General features: G+C 42.1%; 2 protein-coding genes across 6 annotated transcripts in view; both read right to left on the reverse strand.

The window, feature by feature from the left end:
* Positions 1–690: 690 nt before the first annotated feature.
* On the reverse strand, positions 691–5,535 carry LRAT (lecithin retinol acyltransferase). Its single transcript, XM_074822970.1, has 2 exons — positions 4,941–5,535; positions 691–4,413 (listed from the first exon to the last, which is right to left on the reverse strand). Exons 1-2 carry the CDS (start codon positions 5,484–5,486, stop codon positions 4,261–4,263), a joined length of 699 nt encoding a protein of 232 aa, XP_074679071.1. The 5' UTR covers positions 5,487–5,535; the 3' UTR covers positions 691–4,260.
* Positions 5,536–9,630: 4,095 nt separating this feature from the next.
* The window catches only part of LOC141922892 (uncharacterized), a 64,776-nt gene continuing 56,875 nt past the window's right edge, over positions 9,631–17,531 (reverse strand). For 2 of the 5 annotated variants that reach the window (XM_074822972.1, XM_074822971.1), the window contains exons 19-20: positions 12,704–12,794; positions 9,631–11,576 (exon numbers count right to left, since the gene is read on the reverse strand). In XM_074822972.1, the coding sequence (XP_074679073.1) occupies positions 11,502–11,576; positions 12,704–12,794 (166 nt within the window). In that variant the 3' untranslated portion in view covers positions 9,631–11,501. The other 3 variants (XR_012623133.1, XR_012623134.1, XM_074822973.1) reach the window with 3 other exon arrangements.

The raw sequence follows: 17,531 nt of genomic DNA on the forward strand, positions 1-17,531 counted from the left end.
TAGGTGTCATGATGTAGTTGTAGGGAACTATGCAGCTGATTTGCTCCAAATCGCAGTATCACAGAGCACCCACCAACTGTTTTCCAATTCACAGATCTAGGATAGAGAAGAGGCAATTACTAGAACAAGGTCACAGGGTTAAAGTTCCCTAATAAACGGGGAAAACACTAAAAAGCTAGAGAACATTTTAGAGAAAGTTTTCTACCCTATGAGACACAGAAACAGTAAACATAAATCATGAGTTTTGTCACAGGCAGAACTGCGGTACTGCAATCAATGTAATTCTGATTTAAGTCTCCTAAAGATCACCCCTCTTTCCCTCCTTTCCCAGTTTCTGAGCACTCAGGACCATATCCTGAATGCTCCCTTGACTTCAGAAGTGAAGCTAAGCCACAAAACACAGCACAGCATCGATTTTTAAGAAATTATGCCAAAAATAGCCCTCAGATACTCTTAGTGATCTGTTCCTACAGCAGAGGAGTTTATTTTACCAGCACAGAGTTCTGAAAGATTTCTGTAAGGCTTACAAGGAGAGTGCAATGCACTGCAGCAAAGACCCTCAAAACTACTAAGCTTTTGTATGTTCGATTCCCATCATTAAGCCCATTTGTAACAGTTAAGTGCTGAGAGGAATCAGGTCCTAAGCTCTTACAAAGCATAAGAAGCAAACAGCTCCTAGAGTCACCTGAGAACTTTTCAATTATTTTTTTATTTCAGTGGATAAAGGAGATGCTAACTAGTGACTGTCTAACACAGTTCTGTATCATTCAGTGGTGTGTGACACTATTTAATGTGAGAACATGCAATAAATAATATAACACCATATCATTTCTAGAGATCACAGTTCTAATGTTTCTTGTTGCTGCAACTTGCTTTCTAAAACCTGTCTGGATGATGTCAAGTCACACACAAGTTTAATTCACTCTTCCCCACCCCCTCAGACTTTAACAAGTATAGCTATGATTTTGTTTTCATTAAAAGCCTGAATGGTATTTATATGTAGCATTCTCCTTCAGTACTGGAAGACCCAAAGGTGAAATCAAGCAGCAGATGACTGTTCACCACAAAATGAGTAATCATTTATGTTCCAAGCTAAAATAAATACAAACAGAAAGCTCACTGTTCTAATGTCTTCATTTAGCAAGTTGGGTTTTTTTTTCCTTTTAAAACACAGGTTTTGTAAAAACATTTCAAGCCTTGTGAACGCTCATTTTAGTTTTCTTTGGAAAGCCTGAAGTGAAACATCTATCCTTTTAACTTGATGTCTTCACTACTTGCCTTTCCCAGTGGCACAGGGGTGATGGTTATACTCCTCCATTACATATTCTGGTTTAACCACACGTCTTTTCAAAACAGCCCCACCACTAAAATGAGCTGCAGCTCTGGATTTACACTCCCCATCACCATCACTTACAGTTACCGATGAACAATTTCACTTCTAAGCACATACATTTCCGAACAGCTGAACTGCTCCAGTTTTCTGTGTTTTTCTTATTATAACTAGCTCCTTCAATTCAATGGCATCACAGTTGAGCTGAAGTCTGAAATGCAATGCTCCACCTAAGGCAAGTGCTTATTTTTACTCAAGTAATTACATAAAAAAGGTGGACACTGACATTTACCAAAATATTTCAGAGCACAACCACCACCCGCTGAGCTGAGCATGAGAATTCATGCCTGCTAGTCTTGTTTTTCCCCTCAGAGTATGACTGATCTGACTCATGCCTGACTTTAACAAAATTTGCAGATCTCTGCTGGAATTATAGTTGGTAGGAAAAACTCTTAAACATGCAGGTCAGTTTCTGTTCCTATGCCCACATTATTACTTGTCTTTCATGAAAGGATACAGCAAGGCATCCTAGACCGTTTCACAGTATTTCATAAGCTTAAAACTTTACACGTTGAAGGAAAATTCTATACTAATGCAGATGGAAGTCCGCAAGGAACTGCTTTCATTTCTTTCATAGACACCTATGAAAATCCCAGTTTAGTCCCCCGGTCTAATCTGGATGCTTCTTGCTCAACAGCATTAGCAAAGCAGGAGCACTGGTCCTTTGATATTGAAGCTAGAGCAGGAACACTTCTCTGCCTTCCAACAATCTCACTTATGATTTGGTTACTGGTCATGACCCCGCTGTTTATTGTATAAGTGAATCATAAGAATTACTGGAATTTTTATAAATCCCCAGTAAATAAAGGGGAAAAGAAAAGCCCACCTGTAATCAGACACCATGTAACTGCATGTTAATGGCCTGTTCAGTGCCCTACTGGGATATGTTAGAGAAATGCTATAGCATTATACTCAATTTCAAGAGGCCAGTAGATGTTTTTAAATGAATAAATTCTATTTATATAATTACAGTAATGACTACAGTTCATACCATACACACAGCAAGTAAAAAAACCCACACTGGAATTTATGTAAATATTAATAATGCATACACTATGAAAAAGAAATTCATGTTAATTAAAAACCACCTTAATTTTAAAAGTTTACCAGAAACAGTTACACTGAACCTTGCAATCTTTGAAAGCAGAACAGAAGTTGTTTACAAGGATCCAACAGTAATTGATATCCAGCTGCTTGGAGCTGCGCTGCAGACTGAACATGTACTGAAAGCTGGGCTGAAGTCCCCTCTCAGTTGATGGCAGCAGCAGTCATGCTGCTGTTTCCTACGAGCCTGGAATTTCACCCCAGTCTTTACATTCTTCATCGGTTATAGTGGAGCAGCCAGAAGAAGAAAGATGATTAGAGAGCAGCCAAGTGGAATCATAGTACAAGAATCCAATCTTGGAGCAGCTGTAGGGTCGAGGGGAAGGAGAAGGGGGTTTATAGCATAGTTAAAATGAGTCTCTCTAAAAATGGGGAAAGTGAACACTTCAGTAGCAGAGCAGATGACAGGATACTGAACACCACTGATAAAAAGTAGTAGATCTGAGGTTCAGTCTTTGGTGAAGACCCCATCGTATTCACCTTTGACTAGAAAGGAAAGCAAGCATAGCGTGTGAACCTGTAAGTGCATGTATCACATGCAAGGCATTCCAGGAGCTGAACAATTTCTCTGAATACATCAAGACATTGCTAAGAAAAAAAATGGCAAAGGTTTTTAGTACTCAAACAATTGGCTAGGTGATTTCAAATCCAACTTTACACATTCTTGATAAACAGAAAGACCTAAACATTGAAGACGAAACATTTTTAGCACCAACTGCTGGCTTGCAAGTGAATAATTATTCACAAGAGGTGAGTATAAAAAGTCTTTCACTGAGAGGCATCTTGTTTTAAGGCAATATCCAAAATGACAGTATAGCCACTACAGAAACTGGTCCAGTGATCCCTGATGCTGTATAGCACCCACACAGGTCCTGTCACTGAGGGAAGGTAGGAGCTAAATTGGTGTCTGTCCTCCTCCTCCTCCCTGTGTGCTCTGGAACGGTGGAAATTTCTGACGTTTGTATGTCACTAGTTGTCATAAAGCAGGCTAGTTTCTTCCTGTGTCCCCTGAAACCCTCTGTAGCCATTTATATTAGCCATACTAACCACTATCAGTAGCAAGGAAAACGCTGAGGAATTGCTGTCTTTCCTTACCACTAACCCAACTAAAAAGTTGTTCAATACAGTAGCAAGTGTTTATGCAATTAATACAAGTGAGAGATTTGTGAACATTTCCCAGAAGGGAAATGACTGTAGCCAATCCTGCCAGATGTGCTCCTGCAGTACACAGCACTCAGCCTGGGGTTGGTTTTTATTCTTTGCTATCAGAAAGAGTCAATTTACTTACTTGTATCTCCACTAAAGAGTAATTTAGGAATGGAAACAATAACTTCTGAATATAGACTATATTTATCAAAGGCAGAGGTAAGTAGTTTGTTCTCATATCCATCACTTCGTGGAACTCTGTCATCCATTTTTATTAGTAGTTACAGCAGCTGGGTATGCAGCTAAGAAATTGAAGAACATGAAGGATATTACCGGAATCACTTACAGTTAAGGGCAAGGAGCAGAACTGCATCACAACCCTACTTTTTCATGATTTAAAGGTGTGTTAAGATGTACCAACTGAGATTTTCAGGAAATCTATTATTTGGCTTACACAGTAAGCTATGCCTTGTGCACTGTGTTCTAGACAGAGTTGTATTTAAAAATGGCACACAAGGTTAAGAAACTTTACATGATGCCAAGGAGAAATCTGTGCTTTCATAAATACAGTAGTATACAACGTATATACAGATGCTGGCCACGAGCCTCCGGGAAGGCTGTTAGCCAGCCATCCACAGAAAGAAGGGAATAAAGATAGTGGGGAGCGTGGTGGAGGGTGCCAAACCTAGGCAGACTATTGATGCTAATCCCACAAGCACTGAAGCAAGAACACTCCTCTGGTCCCGAATAATCATCTTCAGAGTCTCACAGAACTGGAAAAGAAAAAAAAAAAAAAAAAAAAAAGGAAAAGATGCGGGTTAAAGAGGAAAGCTCTAACGGGTCAGCTGGGGATGTCCACGCTCTCTCTCGGTTACAGGGCAACGGGGGCCACCCCAGCCCTCACGCCAAGCCCAGCGCAGGTGACAAGTCTGGCCCGTAGCCCCAAGTGCCGCCTGCGGCTCCGGCGGGAGCGAGCGGCCCCGGAGCGTTTTCAAGGCCTATTCCCTGCCCCAGGAATTGAGCTGCACCTTCCTCGCCCCTCGAAGCCAAGCCGCGGGCCAGGCCGCCCGCCTCTCCGAGCCCGCTGCGGGCCGCAGGGCCGCCCGCTCCGGCCGGGGGCGGCGGCACCGGGCGGCACCTCCCGGGGGCCTGCGGCGGCGGCTGACCTAGTTTCGGGGAGCGGAGCGCCCGGCGGGGCCGGGGCCGCCGCCAGGAAGGGCAGCACCGCCCCCGGAGCCAGCCACCGCCTCTCCCGGCGGAGCGGCGGCCCGCGGGGCTCCCCGGCCGCGCCCGGCCGTACCTTGTCGGTCTGGAAGCTGACCGGGGCTCCGTATCGGCAGTAGGTGACGAAGTGCTCGCAGTTGTTCCAGAGCAGGCTGTAGGCCGTGGCGCCCACCAGCTTCTCCGCCCGGCGGGCCGCCTCCTCGCTGCCCAGCACCTGGTCCTCGAAGAGCCGGTCCATGTGGTTGACCAGGATGCTGCCGCCGTAGGCGAAGTCCTCCACCGTGTCCACGCGGATGCTGGCCGTCCTGGCGATGACGCCCAGGATGAGCCGCTTGTTGGTCACCACCCGCTGGATCTGCCGGCGGTCGCCGGTGAGGGCGGGCAGGATGTCGGGCATCAGGTGGGCGACGCGGTTCTCGCCCAGGTAGATCCCGAAGTGGATGAAGAGGGTGCGGGGCACCTCCAGCAGGTCACCCCGCTGGAAGCAGCTAGTGTCGTGGTAGTCGGGGGCCGGCGGCGGCGGCTGTTCCCCGCCGGAGCCGGCGGGCAGCGGCCGGACGTGGACGAGGAGCAGCAGCTTCTCCAGCAGCAGCGAGGCCGCCTGCGGCACCGAGTTCTTCATGGTCGGCGGGGGGAGCCCTCGCTGCCACCGAGCAGCGCCGGCCGCCCGGCCCCGCTTTTCAAGGCTACCGGGCGGGGCGGGGCGGGGCGGGGCGGGCACCCGGTCCAGCCCACCGGGTGAGAGGCGTGCGGGGAGCGCCCGCCCCGACCAGCGGCCGGGCTTTATTGGGGGGCGCGGGGAGCCGACACGGCGGCCCCCGGCCCGGCCCCAGCGCCCGCGGGCCGGCCCCTGGGGCCAGGTGCCCCCCGCGGCTCTCCCCCGCCTCCGCCCAGGTGGAAGGGCGAGGAAAATCGCGCTCCGTCCGCCCCGGGGAGCGCAGCCGGGGGCGCCCCGGGCCGCAGCCGCTCCGTTCGCCTTCCCCCGCTCATGGGCGCTGAGGGGCTCCGGGCGCCCCCCCCCCGGCCGCCGCCCCGCGGTGAGGGGGGCGAGGGGCGCCCGGCCCGGGGGTGCCGGGGTGCTCGCTCGGTGGCGGGAGCCCGAGGGGAGCGGAGCGGTGGCGCCTGAGCGCGCCTTTCTTCCGCGGGGGAAAACAGGTCTGCGAGGGAGAGAACCTAAACTAACGCGTCCGCAAGGTCCGCCGGCTAAGAAAGAGTGGGAAAAGGCGGCGAGCCGTTCCCGTGCGTTTTCTCTCATGCTAATCCATTATGTAAATGACTAAATCCTGGCAACAGCGCCCACAAAAGAGCAGCCCTGTCAGGTCAACAAAGCCGCCCCGTCTGAGGCTAGTAATTTTCAGCAGCCGAGCAAATGCCCGCCCCCTCAGGAACTGCGGGATGATGGATGGGACAGACATTCATCTTACCTGGAAGATGACAGGGCCCGGAGAGTGGCAGGGCAGGGGGCTGCAGCCTTTCCCCGAGTCCCCGCCGCCTCGCCCCGACTTTTGTTCGCGCCGCTGCCGCTCCGGCTGCGGGGGGGAGGTGGGAAGCTTTCGCCTCTGTGAGAAACTCGGAGTGGGCCGGGGCGGGGGGGAGCAATGCTGGAGAAGCATTAGTTTGTTAGAGCATCTTCCCCCGAACCCAGGCTCTAAAGCTGCCAACGTGCCTGATCCATCCTCCTGCAGGGTGTGGACACTCAGGGAAACGCCGCAACATAAACGATGCCAAGTACAAAAAAAGGGAAGCAAGCAGAGGAGCGCTAGCATGTAACAGCTTGGCGCCCTGCCGCAGGCAAACGCTGTTGAAACAGCAAGTTATTTTTCCCTCCTCAGTCACTTTAAACCTGAGAGCCTGTGGATCAAGAATGAAATCCCTAGTAGACCACCCTCAAGCTGTAGAACCCCTCTGGTCACACCAGCAAAAGAGAGAAAAGGTTCATCATCCCTTTTCTTTCCATCAAGGAACAACAGCTCTGGTATGAATAGAAAGGCAAAGGGGATGTGAAGGACGCAGCAGGTGAGAGCCTCCTACCACCATGGATACTAAGTTCAGGCAGGATTTTGTGCACAGGAAAGATGAGGCTTATCAATGACCCAAAGCAAATTTTCCACTCCTCAGTGAAGAAAATATTTCAGGAGAGCAGTTTACGTCACTGCTTGCCAACAAAAAATGATGGCTGGTACTGCCCTCCTGCCGCTTCCTGCTCAGAGCGGAGAGCAGCTTCCGGGGGAACTGAAGATTATCCTCACCTCGCTTGGTTGCTGATTCCAGGCCAGAGCCCCAGCTCTTCCTACCAGAGTGTTCAGGCATTTGGGATTTTTCTCTGGAGAGTCTCAGCCAAATTTTTATGCAACAGAGGCTTAGCCCTGTCAAGCCCCCTACTTCAAATTGTGTCACTTACAAAAGAGAAAATACCTTATAGATGTGGCTTATGATGCTAGTAGGAACCTCATGGATTAGGCAGCAGCCGCACAATTATGTAATTTTCAAATCCAGGTGTTTAAATACATTTAGAAAGTTTGAAGCTTTTGCTACTAGTAAGTAAAAATGGGGGGAGGAGGGGCAGCTTTTCTCATTTTTAAGTAGTGTATTTTTAAGGAACAGTGGAAAAAGAACATATTAAAGCCTCTCATCGTGATAAAGGGTCTCACCCATTTGGTGATGGTCACAATGGCTGGTCCAGAGCTGGAGCATCGTGCCACAGCCAGATGACTTGACTCCACAGAAAGTCCTGGCACAGAAAGGTTCCCATCTCCCTCCTGCAAGGGTAGAGGATAAGCACCAGTCCTGCCCTGTGCTGCCATCTTAAGCACCCCCCCCTTCCCCTGAGCTGTCAAGGGGGTGTCTGGATGGTCTTTGTTGAAATAGGTGTTAGATGCTTCAGTCCTACAGTTCAGATCCCTGCCCAAAGGAAGGGAGAGGAATTCAACTGAACTCCCTGGCAGAAACAGACATTTCCCAATGGGATCTTTTACTTGGAGGCATCCTTTGTTTGCTTCCTTAATGCCAGTTAGCTTTAATCCCCAAATCGACAGGGTCCATTTCAAGTAAATCCGGACAGGAAACCAGGATGAAACCTAAGACGATGACTCAAAGTCTTACTGCATGGGAGAGTTTCAAAGAAATAAGGTGAGAGGTGTGACATTGCTGCAGTGTAATTTCCTCATACCCGAGGCACTAACGAGCCTCCCCTCACCCTGCCCCCCAAACCACTCACTCTCAGGCCCCCAACCCCAACACAACAAGCACAAAAGACATGACACAGCAGAGGTCTGTGAAACGGCTTCGCTCCTCCAGCCAGCACAGGTACCGAGCTCCAGCAAGTGACTCCACCCTGGCAATGATTCGCCACTACCTTGCAACTGTTGTGAGCAGCGCTGTGTGCAAAGTGCTTCATACCAAAGTCATTTCTGAATGGAACCATTCAGATCCTTGAATGGCAAGCTGCAAGCTAACATTTTCTGCTTTCAGACCTTAAAGGCTGCACTCCTGTTAGTTTCAAACTGCCGTGATGCAAAACCAAACTTAAAAGGTACACTTACAATTATTTTTCCTCTGCTCTCAATGGGAAAAAAAACACCCTGTATTTTTAGTGGAAAAATGGCTTCATTGGAGATGGCGAAACTGAAAATATACTTTGTGCCTCAGTCTGGCACATCCTTTATCTTGGGTCACTTTTGTAGAACAACTTTTGTACCTTTAGTACACAAATTGCAGTGGGAAAATCACTTTGAAATATTAAACCAGCAAACACTGACAAAGTACCTGGACCATTAGCTGCTATAGAATAATTTCGTGACAAAACCCATGATTTATTTACCATGAGTTAGGTAAGATGCAGTAAGAAATCTGTAAGAGGTAAGAGAATGCAGCCTTTGTTTTACAGTGGAGATGAGCCACAGCACAAAAACTTCTCAGGTAAGAGGTGTGAGCCAGTTTCCATTACATTGAAACTCGTGTATTAGATGGAACCTTATTTTATATGCTAAGATTTACTATTTCCATCCTGCTCTCACAGCTAACACAGCAGGGAAAAAGCAGGAAAGGAAGAGTAAGTTCTTGCCTGTATAAGGAACAGCCCTGGTTTAACAAGCAGGCAAGATGCATTTAACTGACTGAAGTTAAACATACTGACTGCACACATGCTCATATTCAAGTACAATTTACATTTTATCAAACCTTTCTCAATTACCGTTGATGAAGAAACAAATGCAGCTTTAACAAGCTTTCGGGTCAGCTGGGACTGCAAGAACAAGTACAGGTTCATGAATTTGAAACATGTTAAGGAGGTCAAGGAGAATAAAATATTTGGATAGGGATTTTTGGAGGCTATAATACATAAGAAAAGTATCTGAAAAGCTTGGTTTGAGCTGGTGCACTGAAAGAAATAACAGACAGAGAACGTGTTTGTGAAAGATGGTTTCACAGCATCCAAAAGCACAATTCCAGAGATAAAAAAAATAACGCCTTTGTATTCCCATATCCAATCCATTTGAACAGTGTACCACTCTTTTCAGCAAATTACAGCTTCCATTGTAGAGCTGTAAATGGCCAGCTCTCTAGAAAACAGTATCATTTACTTTTTCAGTTTTTGTATTTAACAAAGACTAGGGACAGAACAGACAAAATCTGAAGGAAGAAGGGAACCAGCAAGACAATGCATGAAATTGCAGGCAAGTGAAACAACCCTAAAACAAAGAACCTTTGAACTAAGTATCACTCTCTTCCAGTAGAAAAAAATAACATAAACGACTAAAACAAATGTATACTTTATAAATGTCCACTTTTATTCAAAAATTATTGCATATGCATTTACAGTTACTTAAGCAGCATACTGAGTGAACTGCAAGTATTTACTGTAGCCTTTTTATCCTTTTTAGGTTTGCTACTGGGGTCTATCACTTTTGCTTTATTTCCTTTCAATACCTTTGTCTGTTTTGCTAAACTAATAGGCTTCCCAATTATTAACAGGAGTTTTCTAACAATGACTGTAAACATAGTAAAACCAGCATGACATTTTCCCTTTGAAGTTATTAAGTTGGGTATTTTTCTGCAATGAAGTAATGACTCATTTTTTACAACTAGACTAATCACGCTGTATACACAGATAGTACTTATGACTCGCTAAGAGAATAGTATGTTTAGATGGATAAAGCATTCACTTATGATACCTTCAATTCAAATGAACAATACCACAGAAAAGGTGGGAACAATTCGTTGTATAGTCCTTATTAGCAAGCAAGAGACTAGGAAATTAGTAACAGTGGTAGCACAGATTGAGATTTAGGAACAACTAACATAGTTTTGGTGACAATTGAAAAATACGTATTTTCATTTTATCTGGTATTAGTAATGTCTCATTCTGGCAGCAGTAAACAATTAATACAGTCTCCCCAAAATAAAGGAAAAGATTAATTTCTGAATATAAAATGCCTGAACATGCAGAATAGTATTTCTATGGCTTCTGCAAAGGAAATACAGTTACTGTGCCAGACTTTCCACCTTGATACTGTCCCAGGAAGTATGATAGGATTTTAAGTCTCTGCTTAATCAGGTGAAGAAGTTTAGGAGCATCATAATTTGAACATGCTAGTCATATTGTGCAGGAAGGGAGATGGGGAGGTGATAAATGGGAGTCAGAAGACAGATGGAGCACACTGCATGCAACATGGTATTCCTTCACAGCAGGAGACAGACCCTTCTGTGAAAAGTTTGTGGACCTTTCTGTGGGACGGGCAATGCAAACAACAGTCAAATGAACTTAATCCAGGCTGCACAAAATGAGGACTTAACAGCCCTGAAATAAAACCAGGTATCCCTCCACCACCTGGCCCTGCTTCCTTCCTGCCAGGATTGCGCCATCACAAGAAAGTGCGAGCAGGCAGACTAGCTCACAGCAATCTCCTTTCCTCATCTTCAAATTTATTCCCATGTCAAGATCTGCGATTTACTATTAGTCAGTACTTTGAACTGATGGATTAATTAGTAAGAGATGTTGGAAACTGTAATAATAAAGTCTGTCATTAACTGGACAAAGTGCTGGAGGTTTGGTGGACCACCACCAAAGGTCAGCATTTATGACCAGTCACTCTATAACGGTAACAATTATTACTTTTCTTTATTACCCAGTGGGGGAAGGTGTTCCCCAGTACCAGACAGCGCTGACTTCATAGCAGTGCACAACAGGTTACCCAGCCTCAGTCTATGCACAGGACAAACACAGCTCACAGAAGCTCAACTGTATCGGTCCATTTAATTTTCAGATAAAGACTGAGAGAAGGAAAAGAGAGATGGACTGAGCAGGAGGTGACTTCCATCTTGGAACAAAGATTATCTTGTTTCATAATTAAATGTTATGTTGCAATTTGATTAATTCTATTTTACAGGAAATAAATTAATTCTTCATCCAATGTATTATCTAAACAAGAAATGTTATCAGTCACAGACAAAGCTATTAGTCTGGTATTACTCAAAACATTTGCTAATCTGTGCCATATAGCTAAATCTCTGAGAGATAACTGTCACTAATTTCTAGTCTTTGACTTTAAAAAAAAAAAATCTCACTCAAGAAGCCAGTTCTTGTTTATAGCATGTTTTTATACCACTCAGTGTTAAAAGCATATATATTAGACACCTGTTACTCTATCAGCGATTTTAAATCAGGAACATTTTTTATCTGGAAATCCAGCAGCATCTGTCCAAGTGCTTTGCCCTGTAAGAAAAAAAATCCAAACCAACACTTTTATTTTACTATCTGAATATACCACCTTTGTAAATTAAGTTCTTAAAAATGGTTTAATAGGATATTTTTCCTATAATCAGTGTAAGAATTCAGTATGTTTTGTGAATTTTTTAAGTAAGTATATGTAGACATAAATACTCAACAAATTTTGGGTGAATTTTATCAAGCCTTGGATTGCAGGTTATCCCAAGATGTATTTACCTTTTCCATTTATTTGATTTACTCACTCCTGAATCAATATAATTAAGTAAAACTACACAGTTGAGTTTTCAAGCTAAACCTGAACAGATTGAATAGGTTCTTCAATTTGGTACCTAGTGCTAAAATAAATTTATTTTTGGTTCAATTCTGCTGATTAATACATAGCATCATCTTATTTTGTCAACAGTCTTCTTGACTATGCTGAGATTATTTGTACACTTAAGCATTTCTCAGCCTATGGTGACAGAACTGTGCTTTTCTGTAGCCATAGGATTGCCACATTAAGGAATCTCATCTCCAGGTTTAGATGTTTCAAACATTTAATACTCAAATTGTACACCTGCAAAAAAATGTTACTTTCAGATTCACATAATGTCATCAACACGAAAGATCTCCTATCCATCTATTTTTCTTTTTCAGATTTGCATTAATCATCAGTATTTTAACTACCAGAGTCACAGGCTAAGCTAGAGGAGTTGTCATACAGTTAGTGGTTCCTGTACGTACTAGGAAACACTTAATCGGAATTGTCTAGTAAAACTGCATTCTCCAAAACAATGACAGCCTTTTTTAAAGGCAATTTTGCTGGTGCATCTAAAAACACAGGTAGCACATCGCAAAGAGCATAACTGATTTGCAGACTCTCTTAATAGTTCCTTGTACACATCTTTTTCACCAAATATTCTAAATCAACTTTCTATGTTGATTTAATCAACCCTATGTTGTTTTCAAACCTTAGAACAATTAAGTAGCTAATGTATATTAACAGGAAATTAAAAGGAACTAAGAAGTTAAAACCAAACGCTTACAGTTCCAGCCCAAAAGTTGGTTATAGAGACTGTGTAATACATAGTTATAAGAGATAACTACATTAAAATCAATGCTTTGATACATGCCTGTGGGTCACTTCTTAGGGATGCTATGCCACCACCACCAAGGGAATTCTTCAGAACAAAATTTAATCCATGGATTCCTGGCAACTCATATCTGTAAAATAAAATCTACACATTGTGTCTCAGGAGATTTTGTAAGAAACACTTGTACAGAACATCAAGCAAAAGACAGCATGCAAAAATTTCATGCTTCTGATGCCATCCCACTGCTAAGTCAAGCCTAAAAGTTAACTGGAGATTAACGCATGGCCTTTCCTGACTTCTTGTTCCTTCCCCTTACTCCAAATCAACAGCCCTTAATAGTTTTAAAGTAGGACCATGAAGTAATCATTCTCCTCTTACTCAACTTCAAAAGTCATTCATTTCTAATGAGGTTGTTTTCTACTTTTTTTTTTTTCCTAAGAGTTAAAGCCCCTATAGAAAGCTCCGTAGGCAAGAGGTTCAAGATCCAATATGAACTCAGAGAACCCAGTGGGCAGAAGGAAGCATTTTTATTATTTCCTAGTTCTGATACTGAAAAATATAATCACTTAATTCCTGGAACTCACTTTTGCTAACAAAGGCTGCCAGCTAATTGGGAAGTCATCCTCTTTATTACTGAGAAATAACTGAGCCACTAGGTCAAACTCTTATGTACAATTTTATAACAAATGAAAAGTAAAGCTACATTTCAATGCTTTCTTGGAGTCATGTACTTTGTTCAGGTAAAATTTTATTTTAGTGTGACAGACCTATGTTTCTGTTCCATTGCACTATAAGCATTTTTCCATCCTTGCTTTTGACTGGTGCAGTTCCAATTTGGAAACTTTTGTAGAAGTTTGGCAAATGGCTCTGTGGTTTCCTAACAAAGTTGTTTCAAATTCCATAAATAGGTCTACCGTATATTTCCATTTGCCTCTCCTTGCACAGTTTTTCAGTGTTTTGTCATCTTCCTTGTATTCTTGTTTTTCTTTGTTTTTGCCTTCCTCCAATATTTTCTTTGTCTAAGGACTCAATAGCTTTCCTTTTCTCCATAGGAAAAGAACTTAATCAGAACATCAGCAAGACATGAGGAATAATGGAAGAAGATGATACCCAGTTCTTGCTCTGTTTCCAGATGTTTGACTACTGCAATTTAAATCACGCTTCCTCCAACACCACCTATTTTTCTGCAGTCACCTATCTGATCTTCATCTGTTTGGGACAGATTCTTCAAATCTGTCCTCTGAAATAGCTGGAACTTCTTGTAGTGCTCTTGTACTGCTGATTTTGTCACTCTGAGGTTTATCTTTTTCAGCTCCTTTTTAGTATCGTGAAAGTTACAGCTGTTGCTGATATTCACAGCTCTGTATGCCCTTGTAGCTTGGGCATACGACCCAAACCTTTCATGGAAAGAGATGATTCTGCTGAGCGGCCTGGCAAACATTTCAATTCTCGTTATACTCTTGCAAGCAGCAGTCATGGAGTGTCTGCACCTGTTTCCCAGGCAAGGATTTTTCACTGTTCCTTCTATTCTTTCATTACCACACTCTATTTTAGTATTAACAGTTGTTAAGAAGAAAACTGGTGTTAGCATTCTGTTGACCTCCCTCGAAAACTAGTTGCTTGGCAATGTTATCACGCTTCAAGGCAAATTCATTGGGAAGGCAGGAAAGTTCAATTGATCCAACAGTGCTCTACTAGACAACAGGAATATGAAGAATAAAGCAATTTCCACAGTAACTCATCTACATAATTTACTAAATTTAATATCATAATCAACTACATAGTAGGATCAGAGGACCCCACAAAATTTTCAACTAAAAAACTCAATAAAAATTACCAGTAACCACATACCATGAAAGCTAGAGGTCACCCAAAATACTGCACTGTAAGTTTTATTCTGAAAAACTGGCAAAGACTTCAGGCAGCAAGCAATTTCACAATTGGCAGATCTCTCCACAAGAACTAGACTAATGGAATATGTATTCCAGAAGCTAATACCTCAGCTCTCAAAAGAAGTTTCATGAAAATCAATCATTTAAACAAATCAGGAGAGAAATTGAAGACCATACTAAAGCAGAAGCAAATGACAAAAAGAGTGGAAGAATTTAATTTCACTTTCTGCAGTAATTCTGGCACAGAGAGTATGTAATATAAGCAACAGATCTTAATTTGGAACATTGCAGAATGGCACATTCACTTCAAGTACTTTGAAGAAATATTTACAGTGAGATACTCTAACTAAAAGAAGGATTAAAAAATAATATATAAAGGTCAGCATTTTCAATATTTTAAGGCCTGTCAGAAGCATCTGAGCATCCAGAGTATTTCCACACAAAAAATACACTCCCACAATTAAAAGAAAAACCACTATAACCATCATAATAGTTTTATATTTTATAATGTTAAGCAGTAACAATACATTAACCAAAATGTTGGCATGCACTTACCCAGCATAATTAAACAATTGTGTTTAATTAACTGAGATCTAAAGGAAGAAAATATCTAATTGTACAATTCAATCTAAAGCTTTAAGAGCTGCTTTTAAAAAGCACAGAAAACAAACAAACCCTTCAAAGAATATTAAGTCTGTGATAGAAACAAGTAAAACAAGGAAAATTCACTGTTCTAGCTGAACTCATATGCTTATGCACAATGGGGTGCCTACTTAACTGCTTCCTTTAAAGTGCTATCCGTACATATTCAAAGTAGTCAGGTTTCCCTGTGAATTTCCCGTTAAAATGCATGGAAATAATAATGGTACAGAAATATTTAAGGCATTTAAATCAAGGAAAAATATAGGATTCCTCCTATCAGAGGAAAGCAGGAACTGAATCAATAGTCTTGAAGAGGTGTTTGCATATGAGATACATTATAGAGAAGTATTTTTTCTTCCCCTATAATAAATATATGTACAAAGAAAGCAATCTAGAAGCATCAGTATCCATGTTGCTTGTTCTTCAGCTCTTAGTAAAAATATCCCATAAGAAGAAATCAACTGTCACTGTTTTATTTCTGAACATTGGAATGCTCTCAGAACATAAAGATAACCGTATTTCAGAAGATGAAACAAGCAAATTCTCACAGGATAATTTTACTATCCTTCTTAAATGACTGATCTAATACCACTAACTGAAAAGTTTCTTATTCTGTATCTTAAGATTATCAGACGTGTTAAGAATGTACTCTGCATAAGGGGGGAAGCAATCACGTAAGCTTGGCGGTTTGGGGCATGGGGGGTGAGTTTGAAAGACCATCTTTTGTTATTATGTTACCTGAAAATCTGGAAGTTTTCAAGTTTTCAGTGTTCTCTATCAGGATAATCCCACATTTTCTGTGTTTAGTACACCTGTTTATTAGCTTTAATGAAAATGGAAGGCAACCAGCTGACAATCTCTGTTCTGTAGTGAGGCAGAGCTATATGGTTGGTATGATTTTTGTAGCAAATCTAATACAGATTTTTTTAATCACTCATAATTTAAATAGAGAAAATTAAGGAAAATGAAAGAGTAAGCTAGCTGTTTTTATGACAGTTAAAACTAAAAAATAAACAAGTAATTTAAAAAGAAACTATACAATCTGAAGCACATGAGCATAATCCTTATAATCCTAAATACTTCCACAAAAGGATTTATTCTTTTTACCCAGTAGTTTTTCAATTCACTCACAGAGCTCCATTATCACATCATTAAAGGAAGCCAAGCCCAGGAACAGATAATCTAATTAATCAAAATAAATTGGCTTCATCCAGACACAGCAAATTTCAACTTTTATTTTTGAACATAAACAGCATTAAAGAACAACAATCAATCAGTTTCCAGAAGTATCATTAAAAGGCATGACATTTTTGATTTCTTCCCTTCTCTGCTGTTTCAGAGGAAATTCAATTACATTTCTTGGTATGACAATTTATTAGATACATGTATTTGTTAGCACTTATGAAACAGTGGGTGAGATCTGCACTGAGCTGCTTAGGAAGACAAAGAACAGCACTTGCAACTCAAAGATCAGGGGTTAAAATAACTCCAAGCTCTCTGAGTTCTGAGCTGCACCTTTCTGACTCAAGCTCTTTGAATAAGCAAAAAGACACTTAACAGTTTATCCATTACTCATGGAAATACATAATGATTTTGACAGAATCTCCATATTTGCAGAATAATTGACTTTGTAACAAAGCAGGTTTTAGAAGACTGAATGGTATGTTGCAATATTAAGCTTTTGTTTGTTTTTAAAGAGAGAAAAAGGTTTAAAATCTGTTGACTGTTTTATTGGACATCCTTAAGAGAACAAGCCATTTTACCTCATGCTACAACAGTATGTGTCTCATTTGCCAGTCCCCAGGAAACACCCTAAGCATCAGCTGAAGATACCATGAAAACAAAAATGTTACGTATGCTGTCTGCTGGCAGAGCATGTTCTTTTGCAGATGAATACCAGGTAAAAGTGTCCTGTTTAGGATGTATTCTCTTCCATATTTTAAAAAGGGAAATTAGCTGTGTTTTTTTCTTTAAATTCTGGCTTGGAATAGTGACAAAAAGTGGGTGAGAGTGGGGTACTCAAAAGAAATACTTTCTCTAAAGTGAATGAACTTCCTGAAGATTAAAATGTTTTGCAGAGATAGGGATAGATTTGTGATGCACAATCAGGTAAGTCTGGGCTCCAGTCTCTCTATATTGGCTGTGTGAATGTCTTTCAGGTGGCATTTTAAGGATTTCAAACTCCCAGTTCTGTAGTGGCTCTGAGGCCTGGGAAGCTTCAGTTACGAAGGCTCCTGCAGTCTCCAAATGGTTCAAAAACAATGGAAAGATACATTTCTCAAAGGACATTAGAAGTTACTTCTATTTCTACAGACATTCTGTACTGGAGCAAA

This window comes from Strix aluco, chromosome 4 (assembly GCF_031877795.1).
Source record: "Strix aluco isolate bStrAlu1 chromosome 4, bStrAlu1.hap1, whole genome shotgun sequence".
Taxonomy (NCBI): domain Eukaryota; kingdom Metazoa; phylum Chordata; class Aves; order Strigiformes; family Strigidae; genus Strix; species Strix aluco.